Source organism: Vombatus ursinus, unplaced genomic scaffold (assembly GCF_900497805.2).
Source record: "Vombatus ursinus unplaced genomic scaffold, bare-nosed wombat genome assembly UNPS02015066.1, whole genome shotgun sequence".
NCBI lineage: Eukaryota > Metazoa > Chordata > Mammalia > Diprotodontia > Vombatidae > Vombatus > Vombatus ursinus.
In genome coordinates, this window is record NW_020954844.1 from 134,959 (window position 1) to 155,153 (window position 20,195).

Below are 20,195 nucleotides of genomic sequence, written 5' to 3' on the forward strand. Positions count from 1 at the left end.
GGGTGGTTCTAGAAATAATAGGAGATGGGGGAGGAAGTAGGCCGTATGAAAGAACACGAATGCTGGCGTCTGAGGACTTGGGTTCAGATTCTGTCTCTGATGATTACTGCCTTGGGCAAGTTATGAAATTGATGTCAGTCTCAGTTTCCCATCTGTAAAATGAGGGAGCTGGCTTAGATGGCTTCTGAGGACCCTTCCAGCTTAATCTAGGATCCTATTCATGGTATGACTGTAAAATAATGATGATACTAATAACAGCCATTTACATAGCCCTTTAAAGGTAGCAAAGTGTTTTACACAGGTAGCCTGTTTCCATTGAGACTTATAACAAGTCAGCACAATTGTTAGCATGGATTTGATTATCCTCATTTAGGGTTGAAAAGAAAAGTTAAGTGACTAGTCCAGGGTCCCACAACTAGGAAATGTCTGAGGCAGGATTGAAACTCAAGTTTTCCTAGAACAATGCTCTATCCACTACACCAGTCATTGAGTCAGTCAATAACAAATTATTAAGCACCTACTATGTGCCAGGCACTGTGCTAAGAGCTGGGGATACAAAGAAAGACAAAAGATAACCCCGCCCTAAGAGAGTTCATAATTCAATGTGGGGTACACCCTGTAAACAATTATGTTGAAATGCCACACTGAGGCAGCATGGGTAGGAGGGTTTCCTCACTGGGAATTCATGACTAATGAAATCATAGGTGCAGATTAAACAATGGTGTAATGTCACTGTAAGAATCAGTGTGGAGACTCTTACATGTATGAAAACTGATTTTGGGCTAAAACAATTTCTAAGAACTGCCCCCCCCCCAAGCACAGGGACTATTTACCCCCTCTCCCCCAAAGCTGAGGGTAATTCTGAATTAAAGGGAAGGACAATTTTATCACAGGCAGGTCTGTTGCCAGGAAGGCAGACTGACCCCAACAGAATGGAAGAGACAAGTGGTTGGAAGACAAAGGCTTACTGGCTTCCATGTCCAGGAGGTCACACAGTAGGGAAGCCTCAGTGGAAAAGGCATCAGCCCTGGCACTCACTCACTCACTCACCTGTCTTTGGATCGATCTCCGGGGAGAGATGTGCAGGTGGGGAGCCAGGGGAAAAGTGGTCATTGCTGTAGGTGATGAGGGGAGTCAGTGGGTGCATATGGTGAGGATGCTGGACCACAGGAACTTTGTTGGACTGAAAGATAAAGGGAAAAACAGATAAATTCCAGGCAAGGGAGAAGGGAAAGGGAGGTACTCATTGTGGTCTATGAAATAACCTATCTTCCTTCCTTCCTTCCTTCCTTCCTTCCTTCCTTCATGCAGCAAGCATTTATTGAGTGCTTACTCTGTGCCAAGCTTTGGGCTAAGAACCAGTAGCACCAAACCAAGATAAAACAGTCTCTGAGTTCGAAGAGCTCACATTCATTCTAGTAGTGAAAGGAATGGCCCTTTGGCCCCAGGCTCATCTCCACCATACAACAAGCTCACTAGCCAGCACTTTCAGCATGCCTACTGTGTGCTCAGTCCTGTGCCAGGGGGCCGTGGGGGTGGATGGAGGAGATCCAGAAGGGAGAGAAAATGAAGCATAATAGCTTCCAAATCTTGTCGGGTAGATACGCTTTACACAAGTGGAACAATTAGAGGACACTTAAGGACTTTGCACACAGACTGTCAGATAAGTGCGGACTTGTTAAGTATCCAGTTGGGGTGGGGCATGGTAGCAATAGACGGAAGGCAGAGGAGCTAGGAACTGTAATATTAGCTCCTCCGAGAGAGCCACAGGCTTCGGCCAAGAATCACAAGGCAAACGTTGTGCGATGACTAATGTTGATAAACTTAACCCTTCCCAGCAATACAAGGATCTAAGACATCTCCAAAGGCCTCGTGATGGAAAATGCTATCCACATCCAAAGAAAGAACTATGGAAGTTGAATGCAGGTTGAAGCTATTTGCTATTATTTTTCTCTTCTATTGAGTTTTGTTTTCTCTTTCTGGTGGTTCCTCCTATCAGTTCTAATTCTTACTTACAACATCACTAATGTGAAATATGTTTAATAGGAATGTATATGTATAGCCTATATCATACTGTGCGCTGTCTTGGGGAGGGTGGTGGGGAGGAAGTGGGAGAAAAAATTTAAACTCAAAAGCATATGAAAGGGATTGTTGATAAATCAAAATAAATTAATAATAAAAAAAGAATCACAAGGCAAGGTTTCACAGAAAAAAAGCCGAGTTGTCCTGAAGTCCAACACACTCCAACCCTCTTGGGACAGCATAAAGGGCTTTTAGGATCAGTGGATGACTTTCTGCCCTAGTAGTGGGCAGCAAGGTAGTGCTATGGATAGTCATGAGCCTGAAGTTCAAATCTGGCCTCAGGCACTTCCTAGCGTGTGACCTTGGTCAAGTTACCTGTTTGCCTCAGTTTCCTCATTTGTAAATAAGCTAAAGAAGGAAATGGCAAACCACTCCAGTATCTCTGCCAAGAAAACCCCAAATGGGGTCACAGAGAGTTGAACATGACTGAAATGACAGCAACAATAATAAGCACAACATGTCTCGTCACCCCTGTTCACATTCCCCTTCTCTCCTCTCTGCCCTGTCTCACTGTAGAGAGAAGGAGATTTCTATCATCTATTCTTTATCCTCTCATGAGTTTTTCAATTGCTTATATGTTAGTTTCCTTTTAGGTATCATTCCACTTACATTATTGTCAGCTCCTTGAGGGCAGGAACTGACTTTTGCCTCTTTTTTTTTTAACCTCAGCACTTAGCACAGTGCCTGGCACATAGTAAGTGCTTAAGAAATGTTTATTAATTAATTATTAATTGATTATATTCTTCTTCTTTTTTGGGGAGGGGGGGCAGGCAGTGGGGTTAAGTGACTTGGCCAGGGTCACACAGCTAGTAAGTGTTATGTGTCTGAGGCCGGATTTGAACTCAGGTCCTCCCTGAATCCAGGGCCGGTGCTATATCCACTGTGCCACCTAGCTGCCCTGATTATATTATTCTAATGGATCCTGCTTATTTCTGATACCCTGAGTCAGTTCATATAAATCTTCAGATGGTTTTTTAACTGTCATTTCTTAAATCACAATAAATTTTCAAACTAATTCTTTATTATAAACTTGATTGCCATCAAAACCCCAAACATTTGAGTAAATGAATAAAATAAAAAGAAGACCATGCATTTAACCACAAACTCCAAACTATTTAGAGTTTGATGAAAAAAAAAATACACGTCTAAGCTTGGTACTAACAAAGAAATAAGAAAAAGTAGAAAACTTCTTTCTTCTTTAAAGAGGTAGAGGACAACGGGACACTGTAAACACATTAGAATTTTTCAATATGTAAGTTGGTTAGTTTCACTGAGCTGGCTTTTTCTCTTTTAAAAATTCTTGGGCCGAGCACAGTGTCTGGTATGGAACTGGTGCCTAATAAACGCTTGTTGATGAAATGAATAGGAATTTTCTTTTGTCCAAGGAACTGTCCTAGGTGCTGGATTACAAAGATAAAAGTGAGGAACAGCTTCTGCCCACATAGAGCTTAACTTAAATTCTTTTAAAAACAGATGTTAGGCGCCTATCAGTGTAGTTCCAGGATCAATATTTTACCTTATAGGGCATTATGTGTTATGATAACTCTTTTCTGAAGAGCCTCATATGGCACAGTGATTCGGGTAAGGGACCTGAAATCAGGAAGATGTAGGCTTAGTAAAATCTGGCCTCAGATACTAACTGCATGACCCTGGGCACATCACTTAATCTGCCTGCCTCAGTCTCCTCATCTGAAAAAAGGGAATACTGATAGCACCTCCCTTCCAGGTCACTGTGATGATAAAATAATAACGATATTTGTATAGTAATGTTAGCTATTATTATTACATTTATTGCTTTTTTTGTTTTTCCAACTTCTCCATTTGCAAAGATATACCTCCTACACGTGTAACAAAGGATAAAGAAGACAGGAACAAAAGAAGGGTTGAGTAAAGCCAGCCAGCAGCTTCACTGAGTCTCTAGGATTCCGCAGGAGGCTACACACCCATAATTTGCTCCCTAGGCCAAGAAAGCAGGGAGGGGAACCCATTATATTTACACAGAAAAGAATGTCTCAGGCCTTCCTGGAGCTGAGCTCTGAAAGGGAACTGTCCTAAGGAGAAACCTGAACCTCAGATGTGTTTTCCTTGGGGTTGTTTGTACAGTGTAAGCAATGGGAACTGGTGAATGATTGACTAAGGGTGTGCTGATTGGCCTTGGGCCAGACAAGTGAGTGGAGGGATAGAATGGAAGAAGGAAACTAAGGTCTTAAGAGATGGAGTGATATGTGCCTAGAGTTACAGAACCAAGACAGACGATGTACAAAGTCACAGCTGAACTCTTGCCCGATTCCAGGTTGCCTCTCATCTAAAAGATGAATCAGGGGCTGATTCATCCACTATGAAGGTGACTTGGAAGATCTGGTGGAAGAAAAAACCCAGTGAGTCCCTTTAGGATAATCTTCAAATGACAAAAAAATGTGACTTAATGCCACTTTCAGAGCATAAAAACTTTAGGCACACAGAAGTTCAGAAGTGGTTGATTGTAGGGATTTCCGCCTCCACTAGATGGCGGCAATGACCAGTGAATCCAAGGCACCAAAAGGCAAGTGAGGGAGGATTGGTCAGGTGCTTGCCTAATACATTTGAGGAACATAAGACAATGCCAGCCTAGATAAGCCAAGATCTCTGCTCTCAAGGAGCTTATTGATCTAGCAGGGTCACAGGGTCATTGATGCGGAGCTGGAAGAGTTAGAGTCATCAGGTAGGAGGTGAAAGCAATAGTCGAAGGATTCGTAGGACATCTGAATTCAGATTACTGAACGCTAAATAATTATAAGGAGAGAGTTTGGCCAAGGAGCCAAGAAAAGCCAATTCATTTCTCTTCCTGCCTTGAAGAGGTTGATGGGTTGTTTTGCTGAACTTTGTTCCCCCTCATAATTTTATTTTTATTATATCATCCATCCATGCTTCGATCATTCTCCATCCAGCCATTCATTTATGTACTGGTGGCTGAGGAAGCTAGGTGATGCAGTAGATGGTGCTGGACTTACCAGTCAGGAAGGCCAAAGTAAATCCTGCCACAGACACTTACTAGCTGTGGGCAAGTCGCTTACCCTCTGCTTGCCTTAGTTTCCTCAACTGTAAAATGGGGATAATAACAGCACCTGCCTCCCAAGGTTGTTGTGAGGTTCATGTTTAGTCTCTTTTCTTTCTGACTCCTGGAGAAGCTCCACTTTTTTTTCTAGTTCCATCCTGTTTCTGCCCTTCAGCCAAACCAGAGCTCTGGCTTTAAAATCCCCTGATCCCAGAGTAAGCAAAGTATCTTGGCTCTGGTTCTCCAGGTCTCACCTTTGAGTTCAGGGCAGACATTTCTGAAAGGCCTCAAGATAACCTGAATAGTAGGAGTCTACAGGTCATTTCTTGGGAAGTGAGGAGAGGAAAAGGAGCAAGCATTTGTTAAGTACCTACTATGTGCCAGGCACTGTGCTTTGCAAATATTATTTCATTTGACCCACATAATAACCCTGCAACATAGGTGCTATTATTATCCCCAGCTGAGGAAACTGAGGCAGAAAGAGGTTAACTGACTTGCTCAGGGCCATATAGCTAATAAGTGTCTGAGGCCAGATTTGAACTCAAATCTCCCTGAGCGCAGGCCCAGTGCCTTAACCACTGTGCCACCCTAGTGTCTTCTGGCAGAAGCTACTACCCTTTCCCCGCTTATCTTCTTAGCTCCTTATTTAAGATCAATCTTCAGTGTGTCTCTTGAGTTTCCCTACTGTTTGCTCACCTTCCTAGTCTACTGACTGATGGTTAAAGCATTACAGATTACTTAACCCTTCCAAACATTCATTTTTGTGGAAGACTCAGACAGTGATGATCTGTCTACAGAATTTCTAGGAAAGACAAATGTGATGGAGAGGAACTATTTGTCACACAACGTCATGTGAGTATTTATTATATTACACATGTTGATGTGAGTGATTTTTTTTTAAAAAAATGACTTCTATTCTTGGCCAATGTATCCTACGCAAGTAGATGGCCCAGTTTATTAAAGTCCTTTTCAGCCTGAGCTAGGACAGAATCTCAAGAATTAGAAAAATCCTCAGGGGTCATTTAGTCTAACCCATATCTAGAAAAGAACCTCCATTAACCCTGTCCTGTGCTACGAAGACCTCAAAGGAGGGGGAGCCCACCACTGATGAGAATGGCCCAATCCATTATTGAAGTCAAACAAACCAGGGGTAAGAGGTGAGCTAATGGGTCTCTGGGCACATAGGTAGATCGTGGCTGAAGCAGTACCCCAGAGAAAGGGATAGGCCTATTGGATCAACAGGCATTCTGCCACCCTCCAAAGAAGAAAAAGATGGAAAAGCTTTCCCAAATACCATCTGGATCATGCCAACCAAGCTTAGCAGGACACCTCTTTCCTTAAATGTTACTTACCAATGTGATGGTTTAGCTGAAAAGATGATCTAAAAGTAATTAGGCATTAGGGAAGGCAGTGGGGTACAATGGAAAGAACGCTGGATTTGGGTTCATAACCCCATCCCCGTTATTCATTAGATGGGTGACCTTGAGCAAATCACTTCACTAGTTTCCTCATCTGCAAAATGAGGGCAGTGGGGTTGGACGATATGGGCCCTCGGGTCCCTTCAAGCTCTCAGCCTCAGATTCTATGATCCTCCGTAATTACTGCATTACGAAACATCAACACACCCAATTCACACAAGCAGAGTTTCAATGTGGAGTTGCCAAGAACGAGCCAAACAAAATCAGCCTCCCAGATCTATCATTGTGGATAGCCTGAGGATGCCACAGCACATGTGACCTTGGCAGTCAATTGCTTGCTGCAGAAGCTCAGTGGGTATGGCACAGGGCCTTCAGTCAGGAAGACCTGATTTCAAATTTAGCCTTGGACACTCGCTAGTTGCGTGACTCTGGGCAAGTCACTTAAACTCTCTCAAATTCTGTTTCCCCAACTGCAAAACAGCACCTGCTTCCCAGGATTGTTGTGAGAATCAAATGAGATCTGGAACATAGTAGGCACTATATAAATGCTAATTATGATGGTGAAGATCATGATAAGGAAGAAGACCTAATACTTATCCATAAAATAGGAATGATGCCCAGTACCTGTGAGGACTCCATTTGACCCAACCCAGGACAGAAAGTGATAAGAAGGATTTGGCTGGGAAACCAGTCACACAGGGGTCCTGAACTCACATCAGATAAGCTGATTGTCCTGAGGGGGATTTCCTGAGGGGGATGCATAAACAGAAACACTAATATGTGAAGAAACAGAACTGGATTAGAAAAGATAGTTAACAGGAAAGTTCAACCGTCGTTCAGAAAGTATGCCCTGCATGGGATAGTAGCTGTTGGCAGCTCTGGGGTGCCAGAGTGCAGGGTCCTGGGCTTAGATCAGGGTGACCTGAGTTCAAATCTAGGCTTCAATTATAAAATGGGGATGATCATAGCACCTACCTCTCTCTCACAGGGTTGTTGTGAGGATCAAAAGGGGTAACATTTGTAAAGTGCCTTGCAAACCTTAAATTGTTATATAAATGCTAGCTATAACTATTATTATAATTATTTTTTTTTTTTTTGCTTTTTTGGTGAGGCAATCAGGGTTAAGTGACTTGCCCAGGGTCACATAAATGTCAAGTGTCTGAGGTCGGATTTGAACTCAGGTCCCCCTGACTCCAAGGCCAGAACTTTATCCACTGTGCCACCTAGCTGCGCCTATTATTACTATTATTGTCATTCTTGTTCACTCATTTTTCCAACCTTGCCCAATTCTTTTTGATCCCATTTGGGGTTCTCTTGGCAGGGATAGTAGAATGGTTTGCCATTTCCTTCTCCAGCTCATTTTACAGAGGAGGAAACTGAGGCAACCAGGGTTAATTGACTTGCCCAGGGTCACACAGCTAGTAAGTGTCTGAGGCCAGATTTGAACTAAGGAAAATGAGTTTTCCTGTCTCTACTCCTGGCACTCTATCCACTGTGCCACCTAGCTGCCCCATACAACTCTGGGCAAATATTATTATCATTCCAATTTCACAGATTGCCAGTCAGTAAGAGGTAAAGTGATTTGCCCAGGGCCACATTCAGACCATAAACATCTGAGGCAGGATTGGAACCCAGGCCCTCTTGTCAACTAGTCCAGCACTTTACCATGATGCCTCTCAAAACCGGCTCCCATTTCGATGACACTTTTAAAGGTTACCAAACACATACAACCACCTTGAGAGGGAGGTGCATCAATTATTGTGGGGGCTGCCCTAGTTGCTGAAAACCACTCATCTTCTACTAAGTACCAGCTCATCTAGGCAGAGCCCCAGTCAGAGGTAAGGAGCTGTCCTTTGTCCTACTGAAAAGGCGCCAATGGGCTATGTATCCCCTGATGGGGAACATTTGGACAGACAACATTTCCAAACAAAAGACAACTTTCCAATAAGCTAAGCTCATTTAATGGGGGTCGGGCAGGTGGAATGCCACTGAATAAAGCCCTTTATACCGTCTTGAAAATAAGCAAAGGGAAGTGTGGAGCATCCCGTGTTCCACGTAGTGGATGTTATAGCTAATAGGCACTGTATTCTTAAACAGGTCTGTTTTCCTCTTAACCAATCAGATTCCTTACCTAAAACTCTGGAATCCTGGATGTTCATCTAAAAATGAACAATCGTTTAAGAAAGTAGGTTCAGTGGTAAATAGAGTGCTGGACTTGAAGTCAGGCATACCTGCAATCCGGCGGTGGAAACTTAATGACTGTGTGACCCTGGGAAGTAACTTCTTTCTGCCTCATCTATAAAATGGGGATAATAACAGCACCTGCTTCCCAGGGTAAATTGTTAAGATAATAATAGTAATAACTATTATTAATAATAATAATAGCTAACATTTATATAGGGCCTATTATGTGCCAGATACGCTGCTGAGCACTTTACAAATCATTATCTTATTTGTTCCTTACAACAAAACCCAGGGAGGTAGGTGGTCTAATTATGCCCATTTTACAGATGAGGAAACTGAGGCAAACAGCAGTTAAGTGACTTGCCCAGGGTCACACAGCTAGTATTAAATGAGATAACACATATGAAAGTGTTCCGCAACGGTAAGAGCAATATAAATGCTAGCTTACTTTCTATTTGTCAAAATAAAACATTCAAGCGACACAGATCCTCTGGAGGAATTCTAACCCTTTCCACAAGATTTGGAAGATGAATCCTGAGGTTATCACCATTCAACAGTCCCAGCACTAGAGGGTCTCTTGAGTTGTCTAGGCAGGGCTTCTCCAAATGCTATCTGGAAGCATCCACCTGCCAAGTGGAGGGGATATAGACCCTGGATCCAGGAATGCCTAGATTGGAGTCTCGGCCTATCATCTGACCTTCCTCATCTGTAAAATGGGGATAATAATTTTCATAGCAGCTATTCTCACAGGGCTAGTCAGAGAATCAGAGGAGGTCCAGCTAGGTAACACCATGTGCTATACAGTTGTAGCAGTAGGTGAGTAGAATCCTGGGCTTGCAGTCAGGAAGACCCGAGTTCAAATACTGCCCCAGACTCTTACTAGCCCTGCGATTCCTTGAAAACACTTAACCTCTCTGAGTCTCAGTTTCCTTATCTATAAAATGGAGATAGTAATAGTACCTACTTCCCAGGGTGGTAGTGAGGATAAAATGAGATATTAGTAAAGTACCTTACAAATCCTAAAGTGCTATGTAAATGCTTTTTATTATTATTAATGTAAAATAATAAAAAATATTCACTAATTAAGTAATTAGTAAAATATACCACACTAATATATTGTAACTGTTCAGCTGTTTTTCAGTTGTGTCTGACTTTTCATGACCCTTTTTGAGGTTTTCTTGGCAAAGATACTGGAGTGGCTTGTCGTTTCCTTTCCAGCTCATTTTACAGATAAGAAAACTGAAGCAAATAGGGTTAAATGACCTGCTCAGGGTCACACAGCTGGTAAGTGTCTGAAGCTACATTTGAACTCAGGTCCTCCTGACTGAGACTTGGCACTCTACCCACTGTGCCACTTATCTGCCCCACAATATAATTACCTAAGTAGAAATAATTATATGTAAAAATATAATCAATAAAATATAAACTCTGCAAGGACAGGTACAATGACATTTTTTTTTTTTGCCTTTGTAGCCATAGCTCCTAGATCACCCCACCCACCCCCAAAACACACACACACACACACACACACACACACACACACACACACACACACACACACACACACACACACACTCTCTCTCTCTCTCTCTCTCTTGCTCTCTCTGATTGAATTGTTATAGAGTTCCTGATGAGGAGATGCCCTCCACCAAGACAGACAGATGAAGAATTTCGTCTTTTAGTGTTTTGGGGGCGAAGCTGATGAGAAGCTGAATGACTTGTCTTGGATTATCTAAGCACCCTGGGTTCGAATGGGATTTGGACCAAGGTCTCGAGGAAGCCAGCTGGTTATCTAATAAGCCTTGCTGCCTATCACAGAGTAGATAATTAATAAATATTTCTTGTATTAAATAATATACATAGAAAGCATGTTGGAAACTTTGGAGCATTACATCAATTTCTGTTATTATTATTACTATTGTTTTAGGCACAGTCACAGCTAGGCGGCAGTTTAACAAAATGTAAACACAAATTTAACAACATCAGCCAGAAGCTTCTGCCCTTTGTGAGCTGACAATGAAAAGCACCAAGCTCCCCCAGGAGACAAACCCTCAGGGATGCCCTTTACAAAGATATTTAGGCACAAGAGAGAACAATGGGGGAGTGGATTGGGAAGATTCTGTGGGAAAGGAAGAGTAGCTGACTCCATGGCCTTTCGAATTATTTTATGTGAACATTTTTGTGTTGGAGGGAAGACCCGGGAGACGGGATGGAAAGGGTTGTCAGCTTGAAATAACCATCTCAAGAGGGATGGCCTCATCTCAGCCGATTCTGGGCCCTTGGCAAAGCTGAGCCCCCTTCACTCAGAGCCCAGGGCAGCTTTCTTGTTTCACTCAAGGTGGAGAAGACAATAAACCTCAGCCTCAGCAGAGAGACCGAGGGGCAGGGAGAGGATGGCCCCAGACTCAGTGCCATGAATTCTCTGTGATTTGGCACAGGATCAGAATGAGGTGTCCTGCCTCCCACTCCAGAGGGAGATTAGGGGAAGCACCCTAAAGGTATTACTGAGTTTCAGAAACTTTGGCAGTACTGTGACAACCAACTTAACCAGGTCCTGCCAGGGCAGCTAGGTAGTATAGTAGACTTGACATTAGAAAGACAGGAGTTCAAAACCTGCCTCAGACACTTGCAGGTTCAGTGACCATGGTCCAGTGGCTTAACTACTTCCAGCCTCAGTTTCCCCATCTGCAAAAGGCAAGTAATAAGAACAGCAGCTCTCTCACAGGGTTTTGTCTGCATCAAATGAAGTGATACGTGTAAAGTGCTTTATAAACCTTCAGAGTTTTATGAATGTTAGTCGTTCTTATCCCTGATGAATCATTCACCTTTTTGGTTCCTTTAATGTTAGGCCCCGGTTTTGCTCCTCAATAATCCTCTCTCCTCAGGTTTATAGTTACAGGCTTTCACAATCCGACCCTAACCTACCCTTTCAGCCTTATTACCCATCACTCCCCACTTACTGTTAGGCTGAGGCAAACTGGCCTTCTTTTTCCTCTTCCTCACACCCACCCCTCCATCTCCTGCCTATGCACCTTTGTCCATGCTGTTCCCCACACCAGGAATCCTCTTCCTCCTCATCTCCATCTCTTAGGGGTCTCAATCCTTAATTTCCTTTGTGCCATCTTCTACATGATGCCTTTCTTCATCCCTCTTCTCTCCCCCAATAGTGCCTTCCTCCCCAAAATTATCTATAACTTTAACATCCATACTGGTGTAACCTCCCTAACCACTCAACTCCATGGTCTTAAATTCTATGACTTACTCTGTCATTCCTTCTTAGTCACACAGAGGGATGGTCACACCTAGGATATCTGCTGTTCGGTCATTGCAATCTCTTTGTGACCCCATTTAGCGTTTTCTTGGCAAAGATACTAGAGTAGTTTGTCATTTCCTTCTCATTTTACAGATGAGGAAACTGAGGAAAACAGGGTGAAGTGACCTGCCCAGAGTCACATAGCTAGTGCCTGAGGCTGGATTTGAACTCAGAAAGATGAGTCTTCCTTGATTCCAAACCCAGTGCTCTGTGTACTATGGTTCCACCTAGCTGCCCACCTAGGATATCACTACCACATACAAGTGTCATTTCCTTAATCAAAAACTGACATTACCCTACCTGACCATAATCTCCTATCACTGTCTCTCTCCTGGTCTTTCACTCCTCTTAAAACTATTGTTCATCCTCATGGAGACCTCCAATCCATCCCCTTGTCAGCATGTTCTCAGGACATTACCCCTGCTCTCCCTTCATTTCCCCTCCCTTTCAACCCTAGTGAAGCAATTAAATTCTACACTTCTTCTATTCCCTTGGCACCTTATCCTATCACTACTCTCCTCTTACCAAACCTCAGCCCTGGAGTATTCCCATTATCCCTTCATCCCTCCTCTGCTTCTACCAATGTGGAGCTGAACAGAGCTGGAGGAAGTAACACAACCATGCTGAATGCATACATGATCAGTTCATGCTATCCAACCTTAACTGGTCCCTCACTGCAGCCCGGCAATCCTTTTACTCATGCCTAATTGATTCCCTATCTCATTTCCTATAAAAGCTATTCCAGGCCTTCTCTCCTTAAGCCTTCCATACCTTTCCATCTCCCCTCTTTCCACTGAGGATGTCACCTCTTAACTTTACTGAGAAAATTGAGAGCATTAACTTTGAGATCCTTCTCCCCTTCTCTTTATTTTAAAACCTCTTGAGACTCCCTTCTCTTTTCCCCATCATGGCCAACCCCTCTCCATATGCCCTGGATCTCGGCCACTCCTGTCTTGGCCAACAGATTGCAAACTGAATTAGTGCTGCCTGCCCCCTCTAATCTTCAGTCTCTTATCTATTGCACTCAGAAATGTCCAGCTATTTCCCAAGGCTCTAAATAAATGTTACAGACCTCACCATCCCCTCACACTATCACACTATGTCCTTCCTACCTTTCTCACTCAAACTTCTATGAAATTTTTTTTCTACACCTGTTATTTTCTCTCATCTCACTCTTCAACCCTCTGCAAGCCGGCTTCCAACATCATCATTCAACTGAAATTACTCTCTTCAAAGTCATCAAAGTTCTCAATGGCCAGACCTGATGGTTATTCTCAGGCCTCATCCTTCTTGCCCTCTCTCTGCATTTGAAACTCAACATTTCTCTCCTTCTCCTGGACATTCTCACCCCTCTGGGTTTTCCTGGGTTCTCCCACTCAACTTTTCAATCTCATTGGAAAGTTCATCCATTTCATGCCCCATAACTATGGTCATTCCTCAAAGGGACTGTCCTGAGCCTTCTATATCAGGGGTGGGGAACCTGTGGCCTTCCAAATCCTTAAGGGCAGCCTTTTGACTGAATCCAAATTTTAAAGAACAAATCTTTTTGTGGCTTTTGGATTCATTCAAAAGGCTGCCCTTAAGGATTTAGAAGGTCACATGTGGCTTTAAGGCTAAAGGGTCCCCAGCCCTGCTCTATACTCTCTCTTGATGACCTTATCAGATCTCATCTCTGCAGATGACTCACAGATCTATATAACTAGCCCCAGTCTCTGCCCTGAACTTCAGCCCTGCATCATTAATTGACTAGTGGACATTTCAAAGTGAACATTATGGAGACAGCTTTTTAAAAAACTTTAACTTTTTTCCAATTAACAAGCTTCCCCCCCCCGCTTCCACCCTCAATTACAAAAACCAAAAACCAAAAACTTCATAGATATCTTAAACTCATTATATTGAAAACTGCCCTCACAATCTTTTCTCCTATCCCCATGCCTCTTCTTAACTTGCCTATTTCTGCTGAAGGCACTACTATTCTTTCAGTCATTCAGATTCTTGACCATAGCATTATATCAGAATTGTCGCTCTTGTTTACCCCAGAGATCTAATCATTTGCCAAAGTTTGCTGTCTCTACCTCACCAACATCTCTTGCATCAATTCTCTCTTCACATAGTTATCAAGTGAGCCGAGGCCCTTATCACCTTGCACCCAGATTGCAGCAATGCCCTCATTGGTCTTTCTGCCTTAATTCACTTCCCAATCCAGTCCATCCTAACCACCACTGCTGAAGGGATTCTTCTTAATCTCATATGTGATCACGGCACTCCTCAATCAATTTCCCTACTGCCTCTAGAGTAAAACATAAAATTCTCTGCTTACTTTTAGAGCCCTTAGAGCCTGGCCCCTGGTATTTTTAGCCCAACTCTATAATTCAGCCTTCTGCACTGTGCAACCCAGTCAAGTTGGCCTTATTATTCCCTGTAAAAGACTCTTCATTTCCCATCTCTATGATTTTACACAGGCCATATGTGATGCCTGGAACACACTCCATCCTCACTTCCACCTAACAGAATTCCTCTTTCACTTTAGGACTCAGTAAAAAGACTACTTTCTCTACAAGGCCTTTGCTGATCCCACCTGCTAGTGCCTTCCCTCCCAAACTTTTCCTGTCATTATTCAGTTGTGTCCAACTCTTCATGACCCCACCTAGGGTTTTCTTGCCAAAAATACTGCAGTAGTTTGCCATCTCCTTCTCCAGTTCATTTTATAGATGGGGAAACTGAGGCAAACACAGTTAAGTGACTCACAGTTAATATCTGAGGCCAGATTTGAACTCAGGTCTTTCTGACTCCAGGGAAGCTAGGTGGCAAAGTGGATAGAGTCCTGGGTCTGATATCAGAAAAGACTCATTTTCATGAGTTCAAATATGGCCTCAGACACTTACTAGCTGTGTGACATTGGGCAAGTCACTTAAACCTGTTTGCCTCAGTTTCCTCATCTGTTAAATAAGCTGGAAAAGGAAATGGCAAACCTCTCCAGTATCTTTCCCACAAAAACCCCAAATGGGGTCACCAAGAGTCAGATATGACTGAAAAACAACTGAACAACAACATTTATCTTTATATTTATTTTCTACGTACTCATACATGTGCTAATCTCTCCTGACATAATGTAAGCTCCTTGAAAACAAGAGGTGTTTTATCCTTGTGTCTCTAATACTTGGTATGGTCCCTGGGACCTGGTTGGTACTTAGGCTGGCTGATTGATTACTGATTAAATTAACCTCCAATATTTACTCTTTCACCAAGTTTTGCTGATTTTTCTTCTGTAGGGAGGGTTGATGAAAGGGTGAGGAAAAAAAACAGCTGGAGGTGATGAGTACAAGGAAAAACAAGAACTCTGCTCCTTCACCTGTGTTTTCTACAGGACAGGACAATATGGAATTTCTCATGATCTACAGGTCACCACTTCCCCATCGTGTATCCAGCAGGGAGGGCTGGCAACCACACATTCTTCTTTTTGTATACGTCCAACCTCATTAGGAAATGCCCACCCAGTCTTAGCTCTTACTTCATGAAGCCTTGCCTGACTACTTTATTCCTTCATGATTTCTCATCTTTGAAAACCAATGGCCCTTAAGAATCTCAGACACCAACTTTAAGACTTTCCACCGCAATTCACTCGCCACACTTCTATCCAAGACCACTAGAGGGCACTCTGTGACAGCTGAGGTGGGTGACATCCCGGGGCTGACAAAAACCAGAAATGGTCCTTTACCATCGTATCCCATCTGCATTCGTTCTGGTTGGGCCTAAGCCTAGGCCCACGCTGGGCAAACAAGGTCTATTCTCTGAACCAGTGCTCATGACATTCTTCTTTCTCTGCGTACCTTGTACGAGCTATTGCACGGGATCATAAACTGAGGCCAGACGAGACCGTTGAGTCCTTCCCCTACATTTTAGCAACATACAGACAGGAGTAGAGCTGAAAGGACTTGCCCAGGACGTGGCTAGTAAGAAAGACGCTGGATTCAAGCCGAGGTATTGCTAACTCCATGTGCAGTGCTCTTTCTACGACATTATCTTGTTGCCTCAATCTGAATTCTAACCATCCTTCAGGGCAGAGCAAAGATCTTAGACTTCCCAGTCTGGCACTTTTTCCAGTGTACTATCTGGCTCCTTTGGGGCAGCTAGGTGGCGCCATAGTGCACAGAGCGTTGGCCCTGTAGTCAGAAAAGACTCATTTTCATGAGTTCAAATCTGGTCTCAGACACTTACTAGATGCGTGACCCTGGGGAAGTCACTTATTCCTGTTTACCTTAGCCCCTCATCTGTAAAATGGGCTGGAGAAGGAAATGGCAAACCACTCCAGTATCTTTGCCAAAAAAATCTCAAATGGGGTCACAAAGATTCACACATGACTGAAAACAAGTCTGTCTCCCTGAAGGTACTTCCTGATGCCAAGGCCACAGGCCCCTGGGTCCCCTTCCAGAGTATTTCTCCATGAGGTAGCTGTATGCTATTTTTTAATACACGTGCTCTGTCTCTGTTAGTATAGGGATGAGGCAGGGAAGTGAGGGGAACAGCTGAAGGGTTGTTATGAATAATTCCAGGCTTTACATTTGTCCCTATCAAATTTCATCTTATTAAATTTAGCCCAAGGTTCTTGACCATCAAGACTCTTTCTGTTCCTTTTCCTTTCTCCCCAGTAGTGAGGCAAGAGAGGAAGAGTCAGGCCAGGCTGGGACGGCCTCTACCCATTCCTTCTGCATTTTAGCCTTTCCTCCATTGCAAAGAGAGGGAGAAGCAGAGTCCTGGGTTCGGCCATGCCCACTTCTACCAAGCTGGGCATGACACCATTATTTTGTTCTTTGGTTAGGGAGGGAAGCAGGCCATAGGACCATAGGCATAGAGCTGAAAGGGAACTCAGAGGTCACAGCATCTGAGCCATTCACTTTACCCATGAGGAAATAGAGGCCCAGAGATTTTGGGATTAGCCCAAAGTCACACTGCTGCTAAGTGTCCACAAAGGGATTCCTTTGAACAGCTCTGATGTCCTTACACCAGGTTGAAATTTGCCTTTGTGTACTTTTCACCCTGAGCTCCTAGTTCCATCTTTGAAGGGCCAAACAGAAAAAAGTCTAGTCCTTTTCCCAAATATCATTCCGCCAAATACTTGAACACAGCACCTTACGCCCCAGAGCAACAGAATTTTAGATGGGAAAGAATCTCAATAGACATCTTGCCCAACCCACACACCAAAGAAATCCCCGTTATAACACACTCGTAGAGCGGTTGGTCAGCCATTCTTTGAAGACTTCCATGGATGGTCCAATGGGACTATGTGGTCCAATGTAGACCATACCACTTTTGGGCAGCTCTAATTAATAGGACTGCCTCCCCCCCACCTACCCAACATGGAGCCTCAATCCGTCTCCTTACAGCTTCTACCCACTGTTCCTGGTTCTGCCCTCGGGGTCCGACAGAACAAGCTGAATCTTTCCTGACACTGGGCGTTTTCTTTTCTTTTCTTTTTTTTTTCAGTAAGGCAATCAGGGTTAATTGACTTGCCCAGGGTCAATGGGCAGGGTCCACTGCACCACCAAGCTAGTCAGCGTCAAGTGTCTGAGGCCGAATTTGAACTCAGGTCCTCCTGACTCTAAGGCCGGAGCTCTATCCACTGCACCACCGAGCTGCCCCTATAGGCCCAGTTCTCTATCTATTGAGTCACCTAGCTGCCTCCGTGCCACATAGTAGGTACGTAATAAAGCTTACTGACTGACTTCCTCCCAACAACCTATCAGATCCTTGAAGACAACTATCACGTCTCTGCTGAACTGTCTTTTCCCCAGGATACCCTACTCATTTACTTGACCCAAACCTCAGACGACATGGACTCAAGGCCCTTGCCCATATTGTCTGGCCTCCTCTTTGATCAGCCCTGCCCTAACTCACTGGGCTTACATCTATCTCTCTTCCTCCTTTCTCTGTGCCACATATTTCCAAGATTTAACTTTTCAGGATTTTGAATTCCCCAGCTATAAAACTGTAAAATACCCCCTTTTTTTGCCTCTCATTGGGCCCATAAAGGGGAAATGGAGGGATTAGCCATAGGAGGGATGGGTCTGAAGTGCTTTGGGGAGTTGTGGACTTACCAAGTGTGCAGGGGATGGGGACCTTGTGTCCTTCCCTGTGGTGCTCGATGGGACATCGATGAGGGGCCACTTCATCTGCAGGTACTGAATAAAGGACCAAAAAATAGCCAACTTAGAGGGGAAAGATCATCAAAGAAACAGAAGCCATTGCTCCGGGAGAACCCATTTTCTGCCTGAGCTACATGGGAATTGAGGGTCCACTAGGCCAAATAGCCCAAATTGCAAATTATGAATGAGCCATAAAAATGAGTGAACACACTGGTCATCATTCTTCTGTCACTGTCATCACCTTTGCACACCTTACTTTCATTCCAACTTGAATAGCCACCTATTCCTTGATCTGGTCTTCTGCCTCTAAACATTTATCCAGGCCTACAAGAGCTTCCTCTTATAAAAGATTGAGTGCTGGACCTGGAGCCTAGAAGACTTGGGTTCGAATCCTTCTTCCAACACTATGAGCTCTATAACCAAGGGTTAAATTCTTTAATCCCTCTGGGCCTCACTTTCTTCACCAATAAAATGGGGATATTAATACTTACGGTTGCTGTGTTTTGTAAACCTTAAAGCAATGCATACATATTAATGATCATTATTGCTCCGCCATCTTATTCCACAAATCACATGGAGATGTTCTTTCCCATTTTGGGTCCCCTAAAATTCTCATTTTCTCACGTACTGAACAGGAAATCAGAAGACTTAGCTGTCCATTAATGAGCTGTGTGACCAGCAGCAGATCACTCAGTCACCCCATGCCAAGTTTCCTTATTTATAAAACAAGAGCAGTGGACTAGATGGATTTGTAAGGTTGTTTAACCTCTAAGATTCCATCATTTTAAAAGCTCTCGTGGGAGTTAAAGAGATCATGGTGGCCTTGTTACTTAATGTCTAGACCTGATCAGCTTTAGGAGAAAGGAACACTTTTGGGACAAAGGACAGAGAGCTTGCTAGACTGGCACAAAGCACCCTGGCTCAAGCTGTGTGACTTTGGGTGAGGGACTTCCTCTCCTGGGCCTCAGTTTTCTCATCTGTAAAATGGATCAGCTGGGCTCTCCCTACTATTCTATTTTTATTGACTCCCTATCTCATTTCCTGGGAAGCTAGGTGGCTCAGTGGGTACAGTGCTGGGCATAAAGTTAGAAAGACTCATTTTCCTGACTTAAAATCTGGTCTCAGACACTTACTAGCTGTGTGACCACGAGCAAGTCACTTACCCCTATTTGCCTCAGTTTCCTCATCTGTAAAATAACCTAGAGAAGGAAATAGTAAACCAATCCAGCGTCTTTGCCAAGAAAACCCTAAATGGGGTCACAAAGAGTTGGACACAATTGAAACAACTGAACAACAACAAAATCTCATTTCCCATTTCTGCTCTGCTCAGGCCTTCAACTGCTCGCTTTTCTCCCACACTCAGGGCTGATTATTTAATTTCCTACTTCACTGAGGATAATAAAAATAATAAACAGCTAATATTTACATAACACTTTAAAATTTGATCCTCAACAATCCTGTGAGGTAGGAGCAACCCCTATGTCAATTTTATAGCTAAGTAAACTGAGGTTAAGTGACAGAATAAAAATCACAGGGAGCTGATACTCAAGACAAGTCAGAAGACATTAAAGGAATAACCGCATAGTCGCCTTTGAGGAATTCAAGTCAACTGGCCCACATGAACTGTATTTTCCGGCCCTGTAAGAGCTGGCAGACGTGATTTCTGAGTCACTACTGTGATCTTTGAAAGGACGTGGGGACAGGAGAAGTGCTGCAACATCGCAGAAGGGCAAAGGACCCGGTTTTTGGAAAAGAAGAGAAGAGAACATGCAAAAGGTAGGTTTGTAAACCTGACTTTGATTCCTGGGAAAATTCTAGAATGGGTCATTCAACTGACGGATGGTGAATACGGGGAAAGAAAAGTGGTGATTACAGCCAGCCAGCCTGGGGCTTCACCCAGGACAGCCTCTCACGCTCCTCTGTTTGCTCAGATGCACTTTATGAACTGGATTCTGTCTTGTTGTTATTTATGACTTTGTTACATCTGCCATTAGGAAGCACAATCTTCAAGAGGGTAAGGA

General features: G+C 43.6%; 1 protein-coding gene across 2 annotated transcripts in view; it reads right to left on the minus strand.

Annotated features, from left to right (window-relative positions):
• TCF7L1 (transcription factor 7 like 1) overlaps positions 1-20,195 on the minus strand; it is a 219,838-nt gene that overhangs the window by 11,545 nt on the left and 188,098 nt on the right. Inside the window, exons 4-5 of one of the 2 annotated variants that reach the window (XM_027846145.1) lie at positions 18,127-18,210; positions 1,051-1,183 (exon numbers count right to left, since the gene is read on the minus strand). In XM_027846145.1, coding sequence (XP_027701946.1) covers positions 1,051-1,183; positions 18,127-18,210 — 217 coding nt within the window. The remainder of the gene's footprint in view (positions 1-1,050; positions 1,184-18,126; positions 18,211-20,195) is intronic. The other variant, XM_027846147.1, reaches the window with a different exon arrangement.